Source organism: Carettochelys insculpta, chromosome 6, assembly GCF_033958435.1.
Source record: "Carettochelys insculpta isolate YL-2023 chromosome 6, ASM3395843v1, whole genome shotgun sequence".
Classification (NCBI taxonomy): Eukaryota; Metazoa; Chordata; order Testudines; family Carettochelyidae; genus Carettochelys; species Carettochelys insculpta.
This window is the reverse complement of record NC_134142.1, coordinates 32,346,010-32,364,955: the sequence shown is the minus strand read 5'-3', so window position 1 is coordinate 32,364,955 and position 18,946 is coordinate 32,346,010. Positions and strand designations below refer to the sequence as shown.

At 44.5% G+C, this 18,946-nt stretch overlaps 1 protein-coding gene across 5 annotated transcripts in view; it reads right to left on the bottom strand.

The window, feature by feature from the left end:
• The window catches only part of TTC7B (tetratricopeptide repeat domain 7B), a 265,844-nt gene that overhangs the window by 176,629 nt on the left and 70,269 nt on the right, over positions 1-18,946 (bottom strand). For all 5 annotated transcript variants that reach the window (XM_074996636.1, XM_074996633.1, XM_074996637.1 and 2 more), the window contains 2 exons: positions 17,088-17,166; positions 7,923-8,095 (listed from right to left, as the gene is read on the bottom strand). In XM_074996636.1, coding sequence (XP_074852737.1) covers positions 7,923-8,095; positions 17,088-17,166 — 252 coding nt within the window. The remainder of the gene's footprint in view (positions 1-7,922; positions 8,096-17,087; positions 17,167-18,946) is intronic.

Sequence of the window (18,946 nt, the reverse complement as noted above, 5' to 3'; positions counted from 1 at the left end):
TGGAATAGCTATTCCAAAATAGCTCATTTTGAAATAACACAGCTACACACAAGAATGCATTTCAAAATAAAACCAGCTATATCAAAATAACATGTCCAAATACATAATGCCTATTTCTAAATAGTGTCACTGGGTGCCATTATGGCTTATTTCAAACAGCACTATTCTGTGTCTTAGCTATTTCCAAATAGGCATTATTCCTCCTCCAACGAGATTTAGGAAACTTGAAATAATGCGCCTGCCATTTCGAATTTATTTTGAAATATCATGTGTCTAACATAGAAACTCACAAAGTTATTTCAAACTAACCGCTGCTATCTTGAAAAACCTTTCCTGTGTGGCCACAGCCAACAAGTACAATCTTCTCTATGGACTTGAAGCAAAAAATTTCAGAATGAATGTCAATAAAATAAAAACGATTATGTTGAACTCAGAAACAGAGTTAGAAATGAATTTCAGGTGGAGGAGAAGAAAGGTGTTCTCTTTGGCTGGGTCTATCCTGAAAGTTTTGTTGACAGAAGGGGCCTTTACATGCGTTTACATGCTTAAAGCGTTCTGTCGATAGAGTCTCTACAGAACTCTGCATTTTCCTCAACAGTATTATCCCTCAAAAATTTGAAGCAAAGCAATCTCTGAACAGGGTACTGCCGACAAAAGTGCAGTGCAGACACTTCTGTCGACAGAGAGGGCTTCTGGTTGCCGGGCAGCCCTCTTTGCAGTGCTGCTATTCTGCTGTCTGGCACCCGAGGGCAGTGCAGTCTGGCAGTTCTGTGTAAACAGAGCAAGTCATGTGGAGATGCAATATGTCGACAGAGATTCTGTCGAGATTTCCCTGTCGAAGTAACTTCTGTCAACACAACCATCTAGTGTAGACATAGCCTTTATGAAAAGTAGTAAAAGAGAGATTCAAGGCCCGTTGCCAACTTTGTCCACATATTTATTCTGGAGATACCATCAGTGGATCTAACCAGGTTATTCACAGAATCATGGGCACATTCTCAAGTTCAACTGGCATCATATATGCCATCATGTGCCAACAATGCCCACATGCTTTGTATATTGGATAGACTTCAAACTCTCTTAGACAAAGAATTAATGGGCATAAAACAGACATAAAAACACTCCTGATTCACAAACCGGTCAGCCAGCACTTTACTGGAGTGGGCCATTCTGTTAATGACCTCAAAGTCTGCATTTTACTGAAGAGGAATTTTCACAACAGCTTGGAAAGAGAGGCTGCTGAATGCTCTTTTATATTCACATTTGACACATTAACATGTGGTTTGAACCGGGATGGGAATTTTCTAGCTCATTATAGGGGCTCTTTTGCATGCTTGGCTTTATTTAATTCTTGACTCCTCCGCCTCCCGCCTTCTGCCCCTCTGCTCTCTGATCTGCTCACCTTGATAATATTTTTCTGATTTGTCAACCTTGATTACTATTTTTGGTTCTCTGTGCCTTAAATATTGCGTATGTTCTGGTATGGCTATGATCTGAAGAAGTGGGTCTGTCCCACGAAACCTCACCTGATAAATTATTTTGTTAGTCTTTAAAGTGCTACTGGACAGCTTTTTTGTTATGAAAAGTAGCGTATGGCTAGTTGGATACGAGCCTCCTCTCCCCACAGCTCACACATTTATCTGGCTGATGTGAAGACAAGACAACTTTCAAAAACTAGTGGTACATGAAGCACATACCCAACACTTCAAAGAGTGGTCTGGTAGGTACTCAAAGTATAAGAAGTGTCACTGAGGTGCTGGCTTCACCACTACTGACAAGGTGCCAGTGAGTTCTTTTAGGAATCTGGTTATTAAATGAATAAAAATAGAAGTCATCTACCAGTGAGTGGACAGCACTGATTGCTGCACTAGATGAACCTGCAGGGAGCTAACAGAAAAGCCCATTATCTTGAGTGTAAGGGGATAGTCAAAAATAGCAAGAATAACTGCTGTGTCTCGGGATAACTGGCTTTATTGCACCCAGGCAGAGAAATCCAAATATTAAGGTGTGAGATGAAAAGTGTCTGGTTTGGAAGGTCCGATCTCATCACTCTCCTGTACTATCAGAGCTTGAAGGTGGGATAATGTTGATGAGATAATGGATTAACATTCATTGGAAATTCAGAAATCAGAACTGTCTGGGCCAATTGGACGCAATGAAAATGACTCATTCTTTAGTGTGATGAATCTTCCATAGAATTTGAGGTAGTAGTGGAAAGGGAGGAAAGATGAATTTCAGGTGGTCTGTCTAGAACAGTAAAAGTGCATAACTGTCAGAGTTCTGACGTGGAGGCCGTGGCCACACTAGCCCCTCCTTTTGGAAGGGCTATGGCAATATGGCACTTCTGAATATGCTAATGAGGCACTGACGTGAATATCCAGCACCTCATTAGTATAATAGCAGCCCTACGAGCATCGAAACTGCCAGTTTCAAAATGCATGACACCCATGTGGGGGGGGCCTTTAAAACGGCCCCAGATTTCGAAAGCCCCTTCTTCCCAAAACTAAATGGGAAGAAGGGGCTTTCAAGATCAGAGGGGTCATTTCAAAAGGCCCCCGGTTACCTGGGCAGCATGTGTTTCGAAGCCAGGACTTCCAAAGCATGTGCAGCTGCCATTATGCTAATGAGGTGCTGCATACTAATAGCAGCACCTCATTAGCATATTCTGACATGCCACATTACCCAAGCCCTTCCAAAAGGAAGGGCTAGCATGGCCACGGACGGAGTGTTCTAGTGGCGTATTCAGAATTATAGAAATATAAGTTGAATAGTAACAGAGAGGAAGCCGTGCTAGTCTATACACTATCAAAACAAAAAGCAGTCAAGTAGCACTTTAAAGACTAGCAAAATAGTTTATTAGGTGAGCTTTCGTGGGACAAACCCACTTCTTCAGACCAGAGCCAGACCAGAACAGACTCAATATTTAAGACACAGAGAACCAAAAACAGTAAGCAAGGAGGACAAATCAGAAAAAGATAATCAAGGTGAGCAAATCAGAGGGTAGAGGGGTTGGGGGGAAGATCAAGAATTAGATTAAGCCAAGTATGCAGACGAGCCCCTATAGTGACTCAGACCTATTCTTAATCAGGATGCAGAAGGCCCTGGGTGACATGTCTGTTCTCTCCTACAGACAACCTCCCAACCTCATGAGGATCCTTACTAACAGCCACAGCCTATACCCCAGGAACACCAGTCCTGGAACCTTTCCCTGCAACAAAGCCCGCTGCCAGCTTTGTCCACATATCTTCTCTGGAAATACCATCGCTGGACCTAACCAGGTTACTCACAGAATCACGGGCACTTTCTCATGCTCCTCTACTAACATCATATATACCATCATGTGCCAACAATGCCCAGATGCTTTGTATATTGGACAGACTTCTAACTCCCTTAGACAAAGGGTCAACGGGCACAAAACAGACATCAAAACGCTCCAGGATCCACAAACCAGTTAAGTCAACATTTTAATGAAATGGGGCATTCTGTCAATGACCTCAAGGTATGTGTGTTACTGAAGAGAAATTATTGCTCCGTTTTAGAGAGAGAAGTGGACGAGCTGACATTTATATTCAAATTCGGCACATTAACACATGGTTTAAATCGTGATGGGAACTTTCTGAGTCACTATAGGGGCTAGTCTGCATACTTGGCTCAATCTAATTCTTGATCTTCCCCCCCACCCCTCCACTCTCTGATTTGCTCACCTTGATTATCTTTTTCTGATTTGTCCTCCTTGCTTACTGTTTTTGGTTCTCTGTGTCTTAAATATTGAGTCTGTTCTGGTCCGGATATGGTCTGAAGAAGTGGGTCTGTCCCACAAAAGCTCACCTAATAAACTATTTTGCTAGTCTTTAAACTGCTACTTGACTGCTTTTTGTTTTGATAGAAGTATAAGGTGTGACAAGACCTTAAAAAGTCATCAAGTCCAGTCCTGTGTGTGCTGCCCAACAACCAAGTGAAGTTAGATCGTTCTTGAGAGATGTCTGTCCTACCTATTTTTAAAATCCTCCAGTAATGAGGATTTCACAATCTACCTTGGAATCCTACTCCAGAGCTTAACTGCCCTTATAATTAGTAAGATTTTCCTAGCTTCTTACTTAACTGTGCCGTTAAACAGTAACAGAGTATCATTTATTTAAATATTTTAGACGTTTTCCACATTTTTAAATATACTAATTTAAATTACTACACAAAGTGTACAATGCTCGCTTTATATTTTTATTACAATATTTGCACTATAAAACCAAAGGAAACAGTATTTTTCAGTTCCCCAATTCAATTTCTTTAGCATGAAAGCTGAACTTACAAATGTAGACTTACATATAAGAACTGCATAAGAAACAAGGTAAAAACGTTAGAGCCTACATATTCACTCAGTCCAACTTCTTGTTCACTCAAACAAGTTTATTTACATTTGCAGGAAATAATACTGCCTGCTTCTTGTTTATAATGTCACCTGAAAGCCATTATACCAAGAATACCTTTGAGGTTGCACAGCATTGTTGTAGCCAGGACAGCAAAATATTTCAGGTGCCAGATGCACTAAAGATTTGTATGTCCCTTCATGCTTCAACCACCATTCCAGAAGACATGCGTCCATGCTGCTAACAAATTCTGCTCAAAAATTATCCAAAGCAGCGTGGACCAATGCCTGTTCATTTTCACCATTGAGCCAGATATCACTAGCAGAAGTCTGATTTTCTCTTTTTGGGGTTCTGGTTCTGTAGTTTCCTCATCAGCATTATCTCCTGCAAATGTAAACACACTCCTTTTTCTTACCAATTGGCTGAATGAAAAGTAGAACTGAGACGACATGCAGGCTTTAAAGTTTTAACTTGTTACACAAATGCACTCAAAACCAAAACAATCTACATTGATAAACTGCACTTTCACAATAAAGAGATCGGACTAAAAATAAGGTGAGCTCTGTACACTTTGCTTTCTATGTTGTAACTGAAAACCTAGAAAAACGTGCAAAATATTTAATAAATGTAAATGGGTAGTCTATTGATTAGCAGAGTAATTAATCTCTGATCTCCCTTAATTCCAGGAGGTTGGTATGGAAAAGGTAGTCCTGGAGTGGACCATTTGCCTTGAATCATGTGCTTCCCACCCCACAAGGGATGCTTCTGACGTTATAATAATGAAACGGAACTCCTTGACAAACTTTGTATGGGTCCTTCTGTCAACTGAACAAGTCTAATTCTGGACAAGAATCAGACATCAGTTTATCAAGACTGTGTGCATTCAAAATGTAGCCTGTTCTGAGTCATTCCTGGAAGTAACGAAGATGTAACCTGGAATGTGTTTAAAAAAGTGCAAACTGCAATATGGTATAACAGAGAATTTCTTGCAGCCAGCCAAGGAGTTGCATGAATCTTGGAAAAAAGATTTATCAGTCCCAAAAACCAATTATGTGGGAGATAAATTCTGAACATGATGGCATGCAGAGAAATCTGGTATAAAATCTCTCTGTTGAACTGGATTCCAAAGGGACTTTTCACCATTGAGTTGTAGCCCCTACTTGTAGAATAGAGACATAGCTATCTCAACTGTAGAGAAAACCACATTTTATGACTTTTCGCTTAGGTGTCAATGGCTACGTCTACACGTGCCCCAAACTTCGAAATGGCCACGCAAATGGCCATTTCGAAGTTTACTAATGAAGCGCTGAAATGCATATTCAGCGCTTCATTAGCATGCGGGCGGCCGCAGCACTTCGAAATTGACGCGCCTGTAGCCAGACAGCCAGCCCCTCTCAGACCAGCATTGCTGGGAACACAAGGGAGCCAAAACAACAGGGCACTTAACATAAATTCCAGCACAGCCTTTGAAGCTGTGAGAAGCACAGGTGTGCTGCTGCAATGTGCCTCTGGGAACATATACAACGATTAGGCTCACAGCAGACAGAGAAGCTGTGACAGACATGGCTATTAGCCCCTACTAAATAATGTGATGCACACACACTCACATCCTAGGTGGGAAAATATTTACCCTAATAAAAGAATGTCCAGTAGTCGAAACTTATTGTTTCTCTCCCTTGCAAGTGTAAACTACTCTTGCGAGAGCTGGCGTCGCCCAGACAGACCAGCCCCAATTTGGCATAAGAAAGGAGAAAGAGAATAAAGGAGTACAGAGGTATAAGTATGGGACCTACAGCACCATGATTTTTGAGTGCTTTTCACTATCTATCTGCTGGTCAGATAAGTGACAGCCTCCCAAGGCTTCTGCAGCTAAGAGGGTCCCTGAGCCTTGTCCCTTATTCGTCTTTCCGTGGAACTGAGTGACCGATCCTGGCTTGGCACCGCTGGAATCGAGAGATGCAAGGAGGGTAAGAAGCACCCACACCTGATCTCCTATCTTTAGTGTACACATATTTTGACATAGAGCTCTATACTTTGTTTTCTTTCTTTGGGATCGTGGCTTCAGCTTTGTAACTTGTTTGTGTGTGTAACATCTATACATTTAAATAAGTAGGCACTAGCAATTTTGTAACCACATGATTAGAATCTAGTTTAATAAATTTTGGTAACCATTTGTGCATAAGCCTGACTTGTTTTCTCTGGGTTACTGTAAAGCAGCCAACACAATTAAAGAACCTCAGCCGTTTTGGCAATAAAGCCTGGCCATTAGGTGAGAGTACTAAGAGCCTAGCGTTGAGTTGTGCCGCCTCCACGGGGCAAACTCTTGGGGCGCCTGTCAGTCAATCCTGACTGCCCACTGCGAAGGGGCTCTGAGCTCTGGCAGTTAAAGTCACGGGTGTGGAAAGGCTCTTAGTGCTGCCATTGGGGCACCTGTCAGTCAGTGTTGACTGCCCACTGCGAAGGGGCTCTGAGCTCTAGCAGTTAAAGTCACGGGTGGTTAGGACCTTGGGGCATCCGTCAGCCTAGCCCGGGCTGCCCGCCGCGAAGGGACAGTGAGTCCTAGCGGTTAAAGTCACGGATGGTATAAAACGGGCATAGCTGGCACCTCACCAAACATCCTTGGCCGTCGGCTAACAGCGCCTCCCCACCTCACGTCTCGTCCAGACAGGGCTCCTTTTCGAAAGGACCCCACCTACTTCGAAGTCCCCTTATTCCTATCTGCTCATGGGAATAAGAGGACTTTGAAGTAGGCAGGGTCCTTTCGAAAAGGAGCTCCGTCTGGACGAGACACGCTGCGGCGAGGCCCGTCAATTTCGAAGTGCGGCGGCCGCCCGCATGCTAATGAAGCGCTGAATATGCATTTCAGTGCTTCATTAGTAAACTTCGAAATGGCCATTTGCGTGGCCATTTCGAAGTTTGAGGCACTTGTAGACACGGCCAATCATTGAGATAGGGCAGATGATTACTCCTATTCTACCTAAGTGAGTGGCCATCACTAAGGTCTTTCAAGAGTGCCTTTAAGGAAAAATATAGGCCCAAGAAGAGCATCTGATACTGGAGGCCATTCTGGCCAACCATAAAATGAAAGTAACTTAATGGCAACCTCTAACTCAGGTACTCACTTCCTGTCTGTAAACCGGAACCCGACCTTGAATTCCTAGTATCCAGACGTAGTTCATATCTGACACCACTACTTGCCTCCTGCCTGCAACTCTGTGCCTGCCCCAGACTTGGCTCAATCACAGCTTCACTACTCTTCTCCTGACAGAACTTGATAATTGACCCATGCATACTCACAGTCCATGGCCAAGCCCCGACAGATATGCTGGTTATCTGGGTAGTCAGGTTCACTTCCTATAGTGTGTTCTGTAGGTTTAGAAAAAGGTTTTACTCTTTTCTGAGGAAAGTGGATCCACTATCTTTCTCTCCAGCAGTATTCGAGAGGACTGGGCCATTATTGTTTTTGAAATGCCTCTTTCCTTATCAATAACAAAAATAAGATATTAAAATGGACAAAATAAACATAATGAGAGAACCAGTGAAGAACTCATTCCGTACTTTTCTGCAGTATACACCCGGGGCCTTCTGCTAAGGGCGTAATTTTTAGTATTTGATCCTTTCCGGAGTGGATCATCAAGAGGCGACTGGTGAGGAGGGTCTTCCAATGGATTCCAGTAACTCTGTTCACACATACCTCGTAACAAAATTTCAGCTAACTGCCTGGCTATCGTCTGTGAAAGAAAAACAGAAAAATATTTTCTGCTAGAAATAATGAACATAGAAAAAATGGGATTTTGTCAAATGGTCACTATTCATAATCAATGTGATTTTTCTATTAAAATTACATGTTTTGGTTCTCAGGACCTGAAATTTTCATTCCTTTGTATAACATCAGTAATTTTGTCATCAAACTGTGCACATAGGAAGAAGGGATTACACAGGTTAGGCATCACTCTTGTCCTTATCTTTCTGCTCTGTGACCTCCTCTACAAACATGTATGCACAAACTAGTTTTACAAATGCAAGTAATTTCATTAAACTCCTCCATTTGATTATTCAGATGTGTAAGTGTGTTTGTATCAGGGACTTGGACTGTAAATTGATAGAGATGGGATGATGTCTCCCTATGTGCTGAGGCAGAGCCTGACATAATGTAATGTCAGCCCCAATTGTGGCCCTTCAAAGCTTCCACAGCATGAATAATGGCTGTAACAGATACTGCATTCAATATCTTTGGGGACCACTGAACTAAATCTATGAACGAATGGCTTATATCTGAGCCTGTTCTGCTTTCTGGGGGACTGTTACTACACCTTCTGCAGCAACCAAAAGTATCAGGGGGTGAAATACCCTGGGACAGTGAATAACTAACCACCACGTGCTGGGGTGGTTTCATGTAGTGGTTCAGACTGGCTTTTCCAGAGAGTAAGCGACTAAAACAGAATATGAGATATATAAAGGCTGAGTTTAAACTGACTGGGGGCTGCTTTTTCAGTGAAAAAAAGGACAAGACTGTCCAAGGGAAACCCCAGCCAGGGTTCTCTCTAGTACCCTCTAATTTTTCCCATCCCTGAGTGGAATAAATTTTCTTAGGTGCACCAACATGGAGGTGATGTGTGACATTGATACGACAGTGTAAGGCAAGGGGCAATGCAGCCTTATAACCTCTGATCAGGAGGGGGAGACAGATTGTTCTCCACCCTGAGGTAATGGGTGGGATCCTGAAAGCCTGTGTGCCCTTGAAGGCCCATGGAGGGGAAAATGTAGTATAGTTACCCTTTGACTGCTGCACTACCAATGAACACTGCCAGCTTTGAATTAGACATTTGTCTCAATTTTCACTAGAAATCCTAAATATGGTAACAGAACTTCAGTAAAAGAAGGAAACTTCCAGCATACTATAATCTCCAGTCAACGCAATTATTTTCTATATTCTTTCTCAACTAAAATTCCAGTGGGTTTGTAAGAATCTCTGAAAATATAACTCAAATTGCATCATTACCACAACATATAGACTAAAATTTTTAATCCCTCTGTTATTTTTAAAGAACTCAACAAAATGGCCTTTGTTGAATTCTTTCTGCTCAAGCTCTCATTATGTTATTTATATTTTATTTAAAGAACAACTAATAACTAATTTCTTTCCCTGGTAATTTCATTTAAAGAATAAATTTGTGTAACCCCACACCCCCATACTATGTATTCTCATTTGTCTTACTATACACTTAAAACTATTAAAATTATTAAAAGTACTGTTCTTCCTGATCTTTAAAGTACCTCACAAATAAAATATTAACATCAATACCTACCTCCAAAGAAGTTCAAGTGAACATCATTGAAATTCAGAGGAGACAGACAGCATAAAGTTTTATTTGTTTACCCAAGATGTTCTGCATATTACATATCTCTAGTGCAAAAAGACTACTTCTACAACTTAAAAAGAGACTGTCTTTGATCCAAAACTATCAGCTTAATCCCTTTCTAAATGCTTCATACATATGTTTGTTAGCTACATATGACCCTGGATGACAAGTGTTGAAAAATTCTGACTTTTAGAGTCTCAGAAGCGGTAAAGTGGACTGGTGTAAAAATGGGACAACCTCAGCATCTTTAAAAGAGCTGTCAGCATATTCCAGCAACAGATGGTCAGCAACTGAGCCTGAAGTGTCACAGTATGAGTGACATCTTTCATTTCTTGATCCCTATAAATATAAGAAATCTGCCTTCCTTATTGTTCTGTTTACATTCTTTAATATTATTGGCCTCCTTTAAATGTCTTATATGTCATCATTTATGGAAAAAAGTGGTTTTGGGGATCTCATTTAAAAAGGTAACCAATAAACATTTAATGGCGTTTTGAAATTCTTGGGCTGTGGCCACACTTGGCCAAACCTTCGAAATGGCCATGCTAATGGCCAAATCAAACAATACTAAGGAGGTGCTGAATTGAATATTCAGCACTTCATTAGCATTCACTGACAGGAATAAGGGGATTTTGAAACGTGCAGGGTCCTTTCAAAAAGGACCCCCGTGTAGCCGCATGCATTCAAAACCGGCGCTTTCCAAGCGCCGAAGCCAGATGTGTGCAAATGCTAATGAGGCACTGAATAGTCAGTTCAGTGCCTCATCAGTACTCTTTGATTTGGCCATTAGCATGGCTGTTTCGAAGGTTTGGCCAAGTGTAGCCACAGCCTTGGAGACCATACTAGGACTCTTGTCCAGGACATGCACAGAAACAATTCAGCATAACAAAAGAAAAATGCATTGGAATTAATGTTTTATATCTGAAAACTTTTGATTTGTACCACATTCTAATGGAAAAAGAAAAAAACAAACCCTTGCTCAGGGTGTACTTTATATTGATATGGCTATGGACTTCCTCTGTGGCTTTTTGTTTTAGAAGAAGCTTTATGGGAGAGAAGACAGATATTTTACATGGCAATGAAAGTTGAAGTCAGTATTCTAGAAAAAAACAAACAAACAGTGCAGTATCCTAAGAATGATAATACAATGCCTCTGCAGAACTGAAACACAGTAAAGAGAAGTTACTCGCCTGTAGTAATGATGGTTCTTTGAGATGTCCCCCTCTGGGTGCCCCACAATAGGTGTCGGGCTTGCCCGGCGCCGCAGATCAGAATTCTTCTAGCAGTTTCTATTGGATCACGCATGCACCGACGCGCGCCGCTCCCTTGCGCGCCCTCGGCCATGTGCGAGATCCGGTCCCCGCCAGTTCCTTGACCAACCGCCTCGGATGCCCCTGAAAAACACTAGACAGAGATTCCGAAGTGGGGCGGATGGGCGGGTGGTGGAGCACGCACGGGGACACATCTCGAAGAACCATCGTTACTACAGGTGAGTAACTTCTCTTTCTTCTTCGAGTGGTCCCCGTGGGTGCTCCACAGTAGGTGACTACCCAGCAGTAACTCCAAGTAAGGAGGTGGGTACTCGATTCATGTGCAGCTTGCCCCCTAGAGGACTGCTGTCGACAGACAGGTATCCTCCTCGAATACCCGATGTAGGGCATAATGCTTGGCGAAGGTGTCATAGGATGACCAGGTCGCTGCTCTACAGATGTCTTTTAACGCGATGCCCTTGAAGAAGGCTGTTGACGCCGTCACCGCCCTGATGGAGTGAGCCCTAGGCGGGGCCAGCAAAGGGGTCTTTCGAAGCTCGTAGCACATTTTTATACAGGACACAATGTGCTTTGAAATCCTCTGTGAAGAGAGGCCTTCCCCTTTTGACCTGGGAGCGACAGACACTAGGAGCCTCTCTGTTTTCTGGAAGGACTTAGTTCTGTCTATGTAAAAGGCCAACGCCCTTCTCACGTCTAGGAGATGTAGGTGCGCCTCCTTGCTGGAACTGTGAGGCTTCGGGTAAAACTACTGGTTCATTAAGATGGAACTCCGAGGAAACTTTTGGAACGAAGGCTGGGTGTAATCGTAAGGTTACCGCCTCCTTTGAGAATACTGTGCAGGGCGGCGTTGCCATCACTGCTGCGAGCGAGCTCACCCTGCGGGCTGACGTAATCGCAAGGAGGAAGGTTGTTTGCATCGTAAGGAGTCGGAGGGGTACCATGGCTAATGGTTCGAAGGGTGGTCATGATAGCGTGCTGAGCACCAAGTCCAAACTCCATGACAGCAGAAGCGGTTTTCAAGGGGGGTAAAGGTTTACCAGCCCCTTCAAGAACCTTGTGATGATAGGGTGGGAGAATACAGTGGGCCCTTCCTCTGTATGCTGAAGAGCTGATATAGCAGTGAGGTGGACCTTTAGCGAGGATAGAGAAAGCCCGTCTTGTTTGAGGTCCAATAGGTCTAGTATTACGGTTATAGGAACGTCGAGGGGAGCTAACTGCTTGGCAGAACACCAGGCTGTAAATCGAGTCCATTTCTGTTCATAAGTCCTCCTGGTGGAGGTCCTTTGGCTACACTCCAAGACTTGTTGTACTCCCTCCGTACACGTGCTCTCTAAGGCACTGAGCCATGGATTAACCATGCTTGTAGGCGCAGACCCTGAGGGTGCGGGTGCACTATGGACCCCTGAGCCTGTGTGAGTAAGTCCGGCGTCACTGGTAGGGGAAGTGGTGGATGATCCGACATGCGCAGAAGCAAGGGAAACCATTGTTGCCAGTCCCAAGTTGGGACTATGAGCATCATGCGAGCTCTCTCCCTTCTGGCTTTCTGCAGAACCTTGTGGATAAGCGTTGTGGGGGGGAAACGCGTAGAGTAGAGGGCCCTTCCATGAAATCATGAATGCGTCCCCCAGGGACCCCCCGCCCTAGTCCTGCTCTGGAGCAGTACTGGGGACACTTCTTGTTGTACTGGTTGGCAAACAAATCGACTTGGGGAAACCCCCATGTACGAAATATGCGCCGTAGCAGGTTGGAGCGGATCTGCCATTCGTGCGTGAGTGTGAAGCACCTGCTCAGCTGATCTGCTTTCACGGTGTGAGTGCCCGGCAAGTACGAGGCTTTCAACGTTATGTTGCTGGCAATGCACCAGTTCCACAATCGGACTGCTTCCGCACATAACGCACGGGATCGTGCCCCTCCTTGTCGATTCATGTAGAACATAGTGGAGGTATTGTCGGTATTGATCCCGACTACTTTGCCACGCAGGTAATCTCAAAAATGTCTGCACGCGTTGAACACTGCTCTGAGCTCCAGTATGTTTATGTGCAGTGTCTGTTCCGCAGGGGACCATAGCCCTTGCGTCACCTTGCTGCCAATGTGCGCTCCCCATCCTATGTGGGAGGCGTCGGTAGTAAGAAAGATAGAAATTTGTGGTTGGTGAAAAGGCACCCCCACTAGCAGATTCTTGGGATTTTCCCACCACGGTAGGGATCTGTGCACCTCCGTCGTGGGCGACACTACCCTGTGGACAGTGTGGGATGCCGGTTTGTAAACACTCGCCAGCCAATGCTGCAGGCTTTGCATGTGTAACCTGGCATTCTGTACCACAAACGTCGCTGCCACCATGTGTCCCAACAGCTGCAGGCACGTTAGGACCAGTACCGTGGGGCTGTACGTCATGACTTGCACCAGGGAGTTGATGGCGCGGAAGCGGGCGTTGGGCAGGTATACTCTTGCTGTGATAGAGTTTATGCGTGCCCCTATGAACTCTATATCTTGTGTGGGTTCGGTCTTTGACTTTGCGAGGTTGATAACTAGGCCTAGCGAAGTAAACGTGTTCGCGGTGACACATATCATGCATAAGACCTCTGCCTTTGAGGCCCCTTTCAGCAGACAGTCATCCAGATATGGGAAAATAAACACCCCCTGTCTGTGCAGGTAGGCTGATACCACTGCCAGGGTTTTGGTAAAGACTCTGGGTGCCGAGGATAGGCCAAACGGAAGAACCCTGTACTGGAAACGTTCCCTGCTGACCATGAAGCAGAGGAAGCGTCTGTGTGCCGGGTGGATTGTTATATGAAAGTAAGCGTCTTGTAAGTCAAGGGCTGCAAACCAGTCTCCATCATCCAGTGCCGTAAGTATGGAGGCAACTGTGATCATCCAAAAGCGTTGCTTGCGCAAGTAACAGTTGAGGCCCCGTAGATCCAAGACCAGCCTCCAGCCTCCTCTTTTCTTCTCTGTTAGGAAGTAGCGTGAATAAAAACCTTTCCCTTGGAATTGTTCCGGCACTCTTTCCACCGCCCCTATGAACATGAGGTGCTCTACCTCCTGCTTCAGCCTCGCCTCGTGGGCAGCGTCCCTGAGATGAGGCCTGGCAGGAAGCTTCGTCGGTGGAAGTGACTGGAAAGGGATCGTGTAACCCGTGGCTATAATTTCTAGCACCCATTTGTCTGTGGTGATCTTTTGCCATTGGGAGTGGAACGGTTTGAGGTGATGATGGAACATGAGATGAGAGTGGCATTGAGCAATGGTGTTGATAGTGCAGCCCCCGACATACCCGTCAAACTTGCTGTCTCTGGGCCTGCCCCGAGGGTGTATGGCTTTGTTGAGAACGTCGCCTGGGAGTCCTGTATTGCTGCTGCTGTTGATGGCGCCCTTCCTCGTAGCCTTGCTGATATTGAGCACGCTGTGGTTGGTAAGCATAGCATCTTTGCTGAGGATAAAATTTCTTCTTCTTGTATGGGGGAGTATAAATACCCAAGGTCCTAAGTGTGGCCCTCGAGTCTTTGCTGGGAGTGGAGGACCGAGTCGGTTGAGTCCACAAACAGTTTTTGCTTATCAAAGGGAAGATCCACGATCTTCGCCTGCAGGTCCCTGGGCGTACCAGACGTCTGGAGCCAGGATTCCCTATGCATTACCACTGCTGCAGCTGTTGAACATGCTGCTTAATTTGCCATTCTCAATAATAGGGTAGAGGAGGAATATACCTTCCTGCCAAACAGCTCTAGCTTCTTAGCATCTTCATCTGACCCCCCCCGACTTGTACTGAGACGTCTTCGACCTCTGCTGGGACGATTCAACCACCAAAGAATTGGGCTGCGGGTGACTAAAGAGGAACTCCATGCCCTCGGCTGGGATGAAGTACTTCTTATCCGCTCTCTTGTTTGTAGGTGGAATAGAGGCCGGGGTCTGCCATATGTTAGTGGCTGACTCCATAATGGCTTCGTCCAGTGGGATAGCGATTTTAGATGAAGCCAGGGGTCTCAAATTTTTCAGGAGTTTACCATGCTTCTCCTGCACCTCTGCTATTTGAATGTCCTGTGTGAAAGCTACTCTTCTGAACAGCTCCTGGAATTGTTTAAGGTCATCCGGGGGGGAAACATCCCCGGGGGCCATGGCCTCATCTGGGGAGGATGAGGAGGAACCGCTGGGGTACACCTCCCTCAAATCCTCGGGCTCCCGAGTCTGGTGATATACTTGCTCCCTGGAGGACTGTGAAGGGAAGTCTCGGGATTCTGGACATAATTCTCCCTGAGACAACTGTGTTCCCGTCCCAGAACGAGAGTGTACACAGGAGTATTGACGAGTAGCAGGGGAGGACCTGCCCTTGGATCTAGACCTGCGGTGTCTGTGTTCAGCATGATGAGGACGACCATAGCAGCATGGGCAAGGGCCCGGTGATGGAGACCTGGACCACAATCGGGGAGTGTACCCATGATGTCTGGGAGAGCGGGATCTCCGCAACAACATAGATAGTGGTGAAGCTGGTTTGTGATAGTACTCAAGGGGATCCATGCCCAGAAATGGTGAAGGTGGCCCAAGCCACGGCGAAATTGGTTGGAGGAACGGAGAGGGAGGTCCTAGATAAGCCGGTGGAGTTACAGCCTGTCGGTGCGGCGTGTGTATCTCGGGGGGGTGGGGGGGAGTAGGTGATAAGGGCAGCGCGGCCCTGCCTGGAGATGGACTGAGGTGCCGAGTTTTTGCTTTTGCCTTGCCCCTCCCCTGCAGGATGGGCGCCACCCCTTCCTGTGCCGGGGATCTCAGCCCTGTTGTTGGCACCACGCTCGGCACAGTCAGCTGCGGTGCCGCGGGTAGCTTCCTCCGGCACCGGTAGGCTCCATGCCAGGTGCCCCTGCGCTGTCGGCGCCGCGGGGGCCGGTGCCGCCGATTCTGGCGCTTGCCTTGCTGGCGCTCGCGGCGCCTTGCATGCCGTCTGTTGTGTAATCGGAGGCTCAGCCTCTGCCACGTGCGCTGCTGCGCTGCCGCTTTCATGAGCTCGCGGCTGGGGGCTCTGCGTTCCGCTCGTCCTGCCCGCTGGGCCCGCTGGCAAGGATCGAGCCAGGGAGAGTTTCCTTCTCTTCTGCACTGAGGGGGTCAAGGAGGCTGCCTTCCTTTTATGCAACCCAGAGGGACCTTCTGCGTGAGGCTTCTCTGGCGGTTCCGGCTGGAGAGCCTTATCAAACAAGATCATTTTGAGCCTCAACTCTCTGTCTTTCCTGGCCCTGGTTGTAAGCTTAGCGCAGTGGGAACACTTCTGGGTAACGTGTGACCCTCCCAGGCAGCGAATACATTCACTATGCCCATCGGAGGCTGGCATAGCTTCGCGGCATGACTCACACTTCTGAAACCCCGAGGAGGCCATCACGGTGACTCTTTACTGTTAATAGGGTACTTAGCCACTAATCAGTGCTTTCTAACCCAAAATAACAATCACCAGCCTGCGGGGCAGCGGACGGCTTTACTAGCCTTCTTGTCCGCCCCTCTCTCCTTCATTCCTCTTCTTTCTGCTAGCTAATATTCTCTCTTTCTTTCTTTCTTTTTTTTTTTTTTTGATAGTGACAAAACAAACAAACTACACGTAAAAACAACTATCTTATCTGTCTCTGGCTTTAGCCTGAGCGGATTCCGTCTGCAGCCAATGGTGGTTGAGAAGGAACTGGCGGGGACTGGATCGCCCACATGGCCAGGGCGCGCAAGGGAGCAGCGAGCGTCAGCGCATGCGCGATCCAATAGAAACTGCTAGAAGAATTCCGATCTGCGGCGCCGGGCGAGCCCGACACCTATTGTGGAGCACCCACGGGGACCACTCGAAGAAGAATGTTTATTAGACATCAATCATGATTTGAAGCTGAATTCATTTTACATAACTAGATAAAAAAGGAGAGAAGGGAAGTCAAATGAAAAGAGAGAATGGAATAATGACAGCTGATAATCTCTTTTGCTTTTACTATTTTAACTGTTAATTTTGCACTCAAATTTCTACAGGGTTGGGTAAATATCTGTAATCTGATTGTTTTGTCTCTGTAGTACATACATGTTTATCATTTACACAACATTTAGATTTGAAGCAGTCCATGTAAGTTTGTAAAGCTTACCATTCGGAGATTTTGTGTAGTTCTTGTCTCAACAGCTCTTAAAATCTCTCTAAATCTACCAACTCCTCTTGTCAAGTTCCTGTACATACACACACACACATAAAAGAATGACAGTATTCCCATCTAGTGCTTAGCAGTATTTTATATACAGTTCTTTTGTTGTTTTAGTTATTAGTCAAATCCATACAAGCACATTTTTCCTGCCATAACATCTCATTTATTTTCTAAAAAAGAAAAATAATTTGGCAGATAGCCATGTCACTGTAAGTTATAGCAAAAAAATATATAAAAAAAATTTTGCAAAAATAATAGGTTGCTTGAGAGAGTAAGAAAATTAAAGATATTGTGTAAAAGAAGGGACTTGAGAGGGAAAATTGATTTCAATCATTATTTAAAAGCAAAATTGCTGTACTACACATTATTTAAACACTAATGGCTCATGAAAATTCATTTAAATTCAGCAGGTTCTCTTCCTGTCTTTAACCCACATAACAGTCAAGTTTTCCAACTCCTTTTACATACAAAAATATTTCTGGAGACTATAGACACAGCTGTCCAAGCTGCATGGTTAGAATAGAAGACTGGGAGGCAGGAGATCAGAATTCCACTTTTGACTCTGCATATGGCTTCTTGTGTGACCTTGTACAACTCATTTCATTTTTTGTGCCTTAACTTCTTTCATTTAATACTCAAATCACTTTTTACAAGAGATGTGAAAACATGAGATGAAAAGCACTTACATACTTGCAGAATAGCAGTATTATATAACTTAACTTTTCTCCGAGTCTGGAAATACAATATTCAGCACCTGTACCAACTAACTGTAATGTTTATATTTTTTTCATGTTTTGACATTTTCCCTGTTTTCCATATATTAAGAGGTTTTTTTATTATTATATTAGCAATCCATTTACTATAACACAGCTTGAGCTTTGAAATGAGTTGGTGAAAGACTAGGTCAGCATTTACTGACCTAGATAGCTGTGTTTTACAGTCTTGAGCATATAGTGGTATAAAGTCATTTTGTTATTTGCGCTCATTTAGTTTCAAATCAGATAACGTCTATTCAATCAAAAAAGTGTTTTGCATTAATTCAGAACTATTGCCTTCTCATATGGAATTTCATCTTAAACCAATATAACCACTTGTAAATCGTTTAACGGAACATAAAAGAAAAAACAGAATTATGCATCACTCACATTGTTTATGTTTCAAAGCAAAAGAGGTACAAAACAGCAGAAATGTAGCACTTTAAAGACCAACAAAATGATTTATTCTGTGATGAGATTTCACAGGACAGGATTGATCTGTTGAAGTGGGTCTGTCCCACGAAAGCTCATCACCGAATAAATCATTTTTAGTCTTTAAAGTGCTACACTTCTGCTGTTTTAATAACTGCTTTGAAACATGACAAATCACAAAAGCTTTGCAATGTCACATAGGAGTATACAAAATCACAATGTTTAAATGTACTTGGGATAGCGAACACAAGCCCATGAGAACAATAAGGACAATCTTCTTTAGATATGTTGAAATCTGAAATTGACTTTGCCTGTATCTATAGTGCAACAGAAGATCTACCCACTCAGGGTTGATCTTGTGGGGTGTTGTTTCATGCATGTGTGAAACAGGACTTTCTGGGGTCAAAGTTGACCCTAGAACTCCTCGCAAGTGCCAACGATTAAAGAATGTCATTCCTGTCAACCTTCCATATAGACAGGCGTTGAATTCAACCTCGGATAAGTTGATTTTAGCTACGCTATTGGCATAGCTAAAATTGCATATCAGTGGTCGATGGCAATGTCTAGCATAGACATAGCCACTGTATAAAGGAATCCCATTTTAACTGCACAGTGACT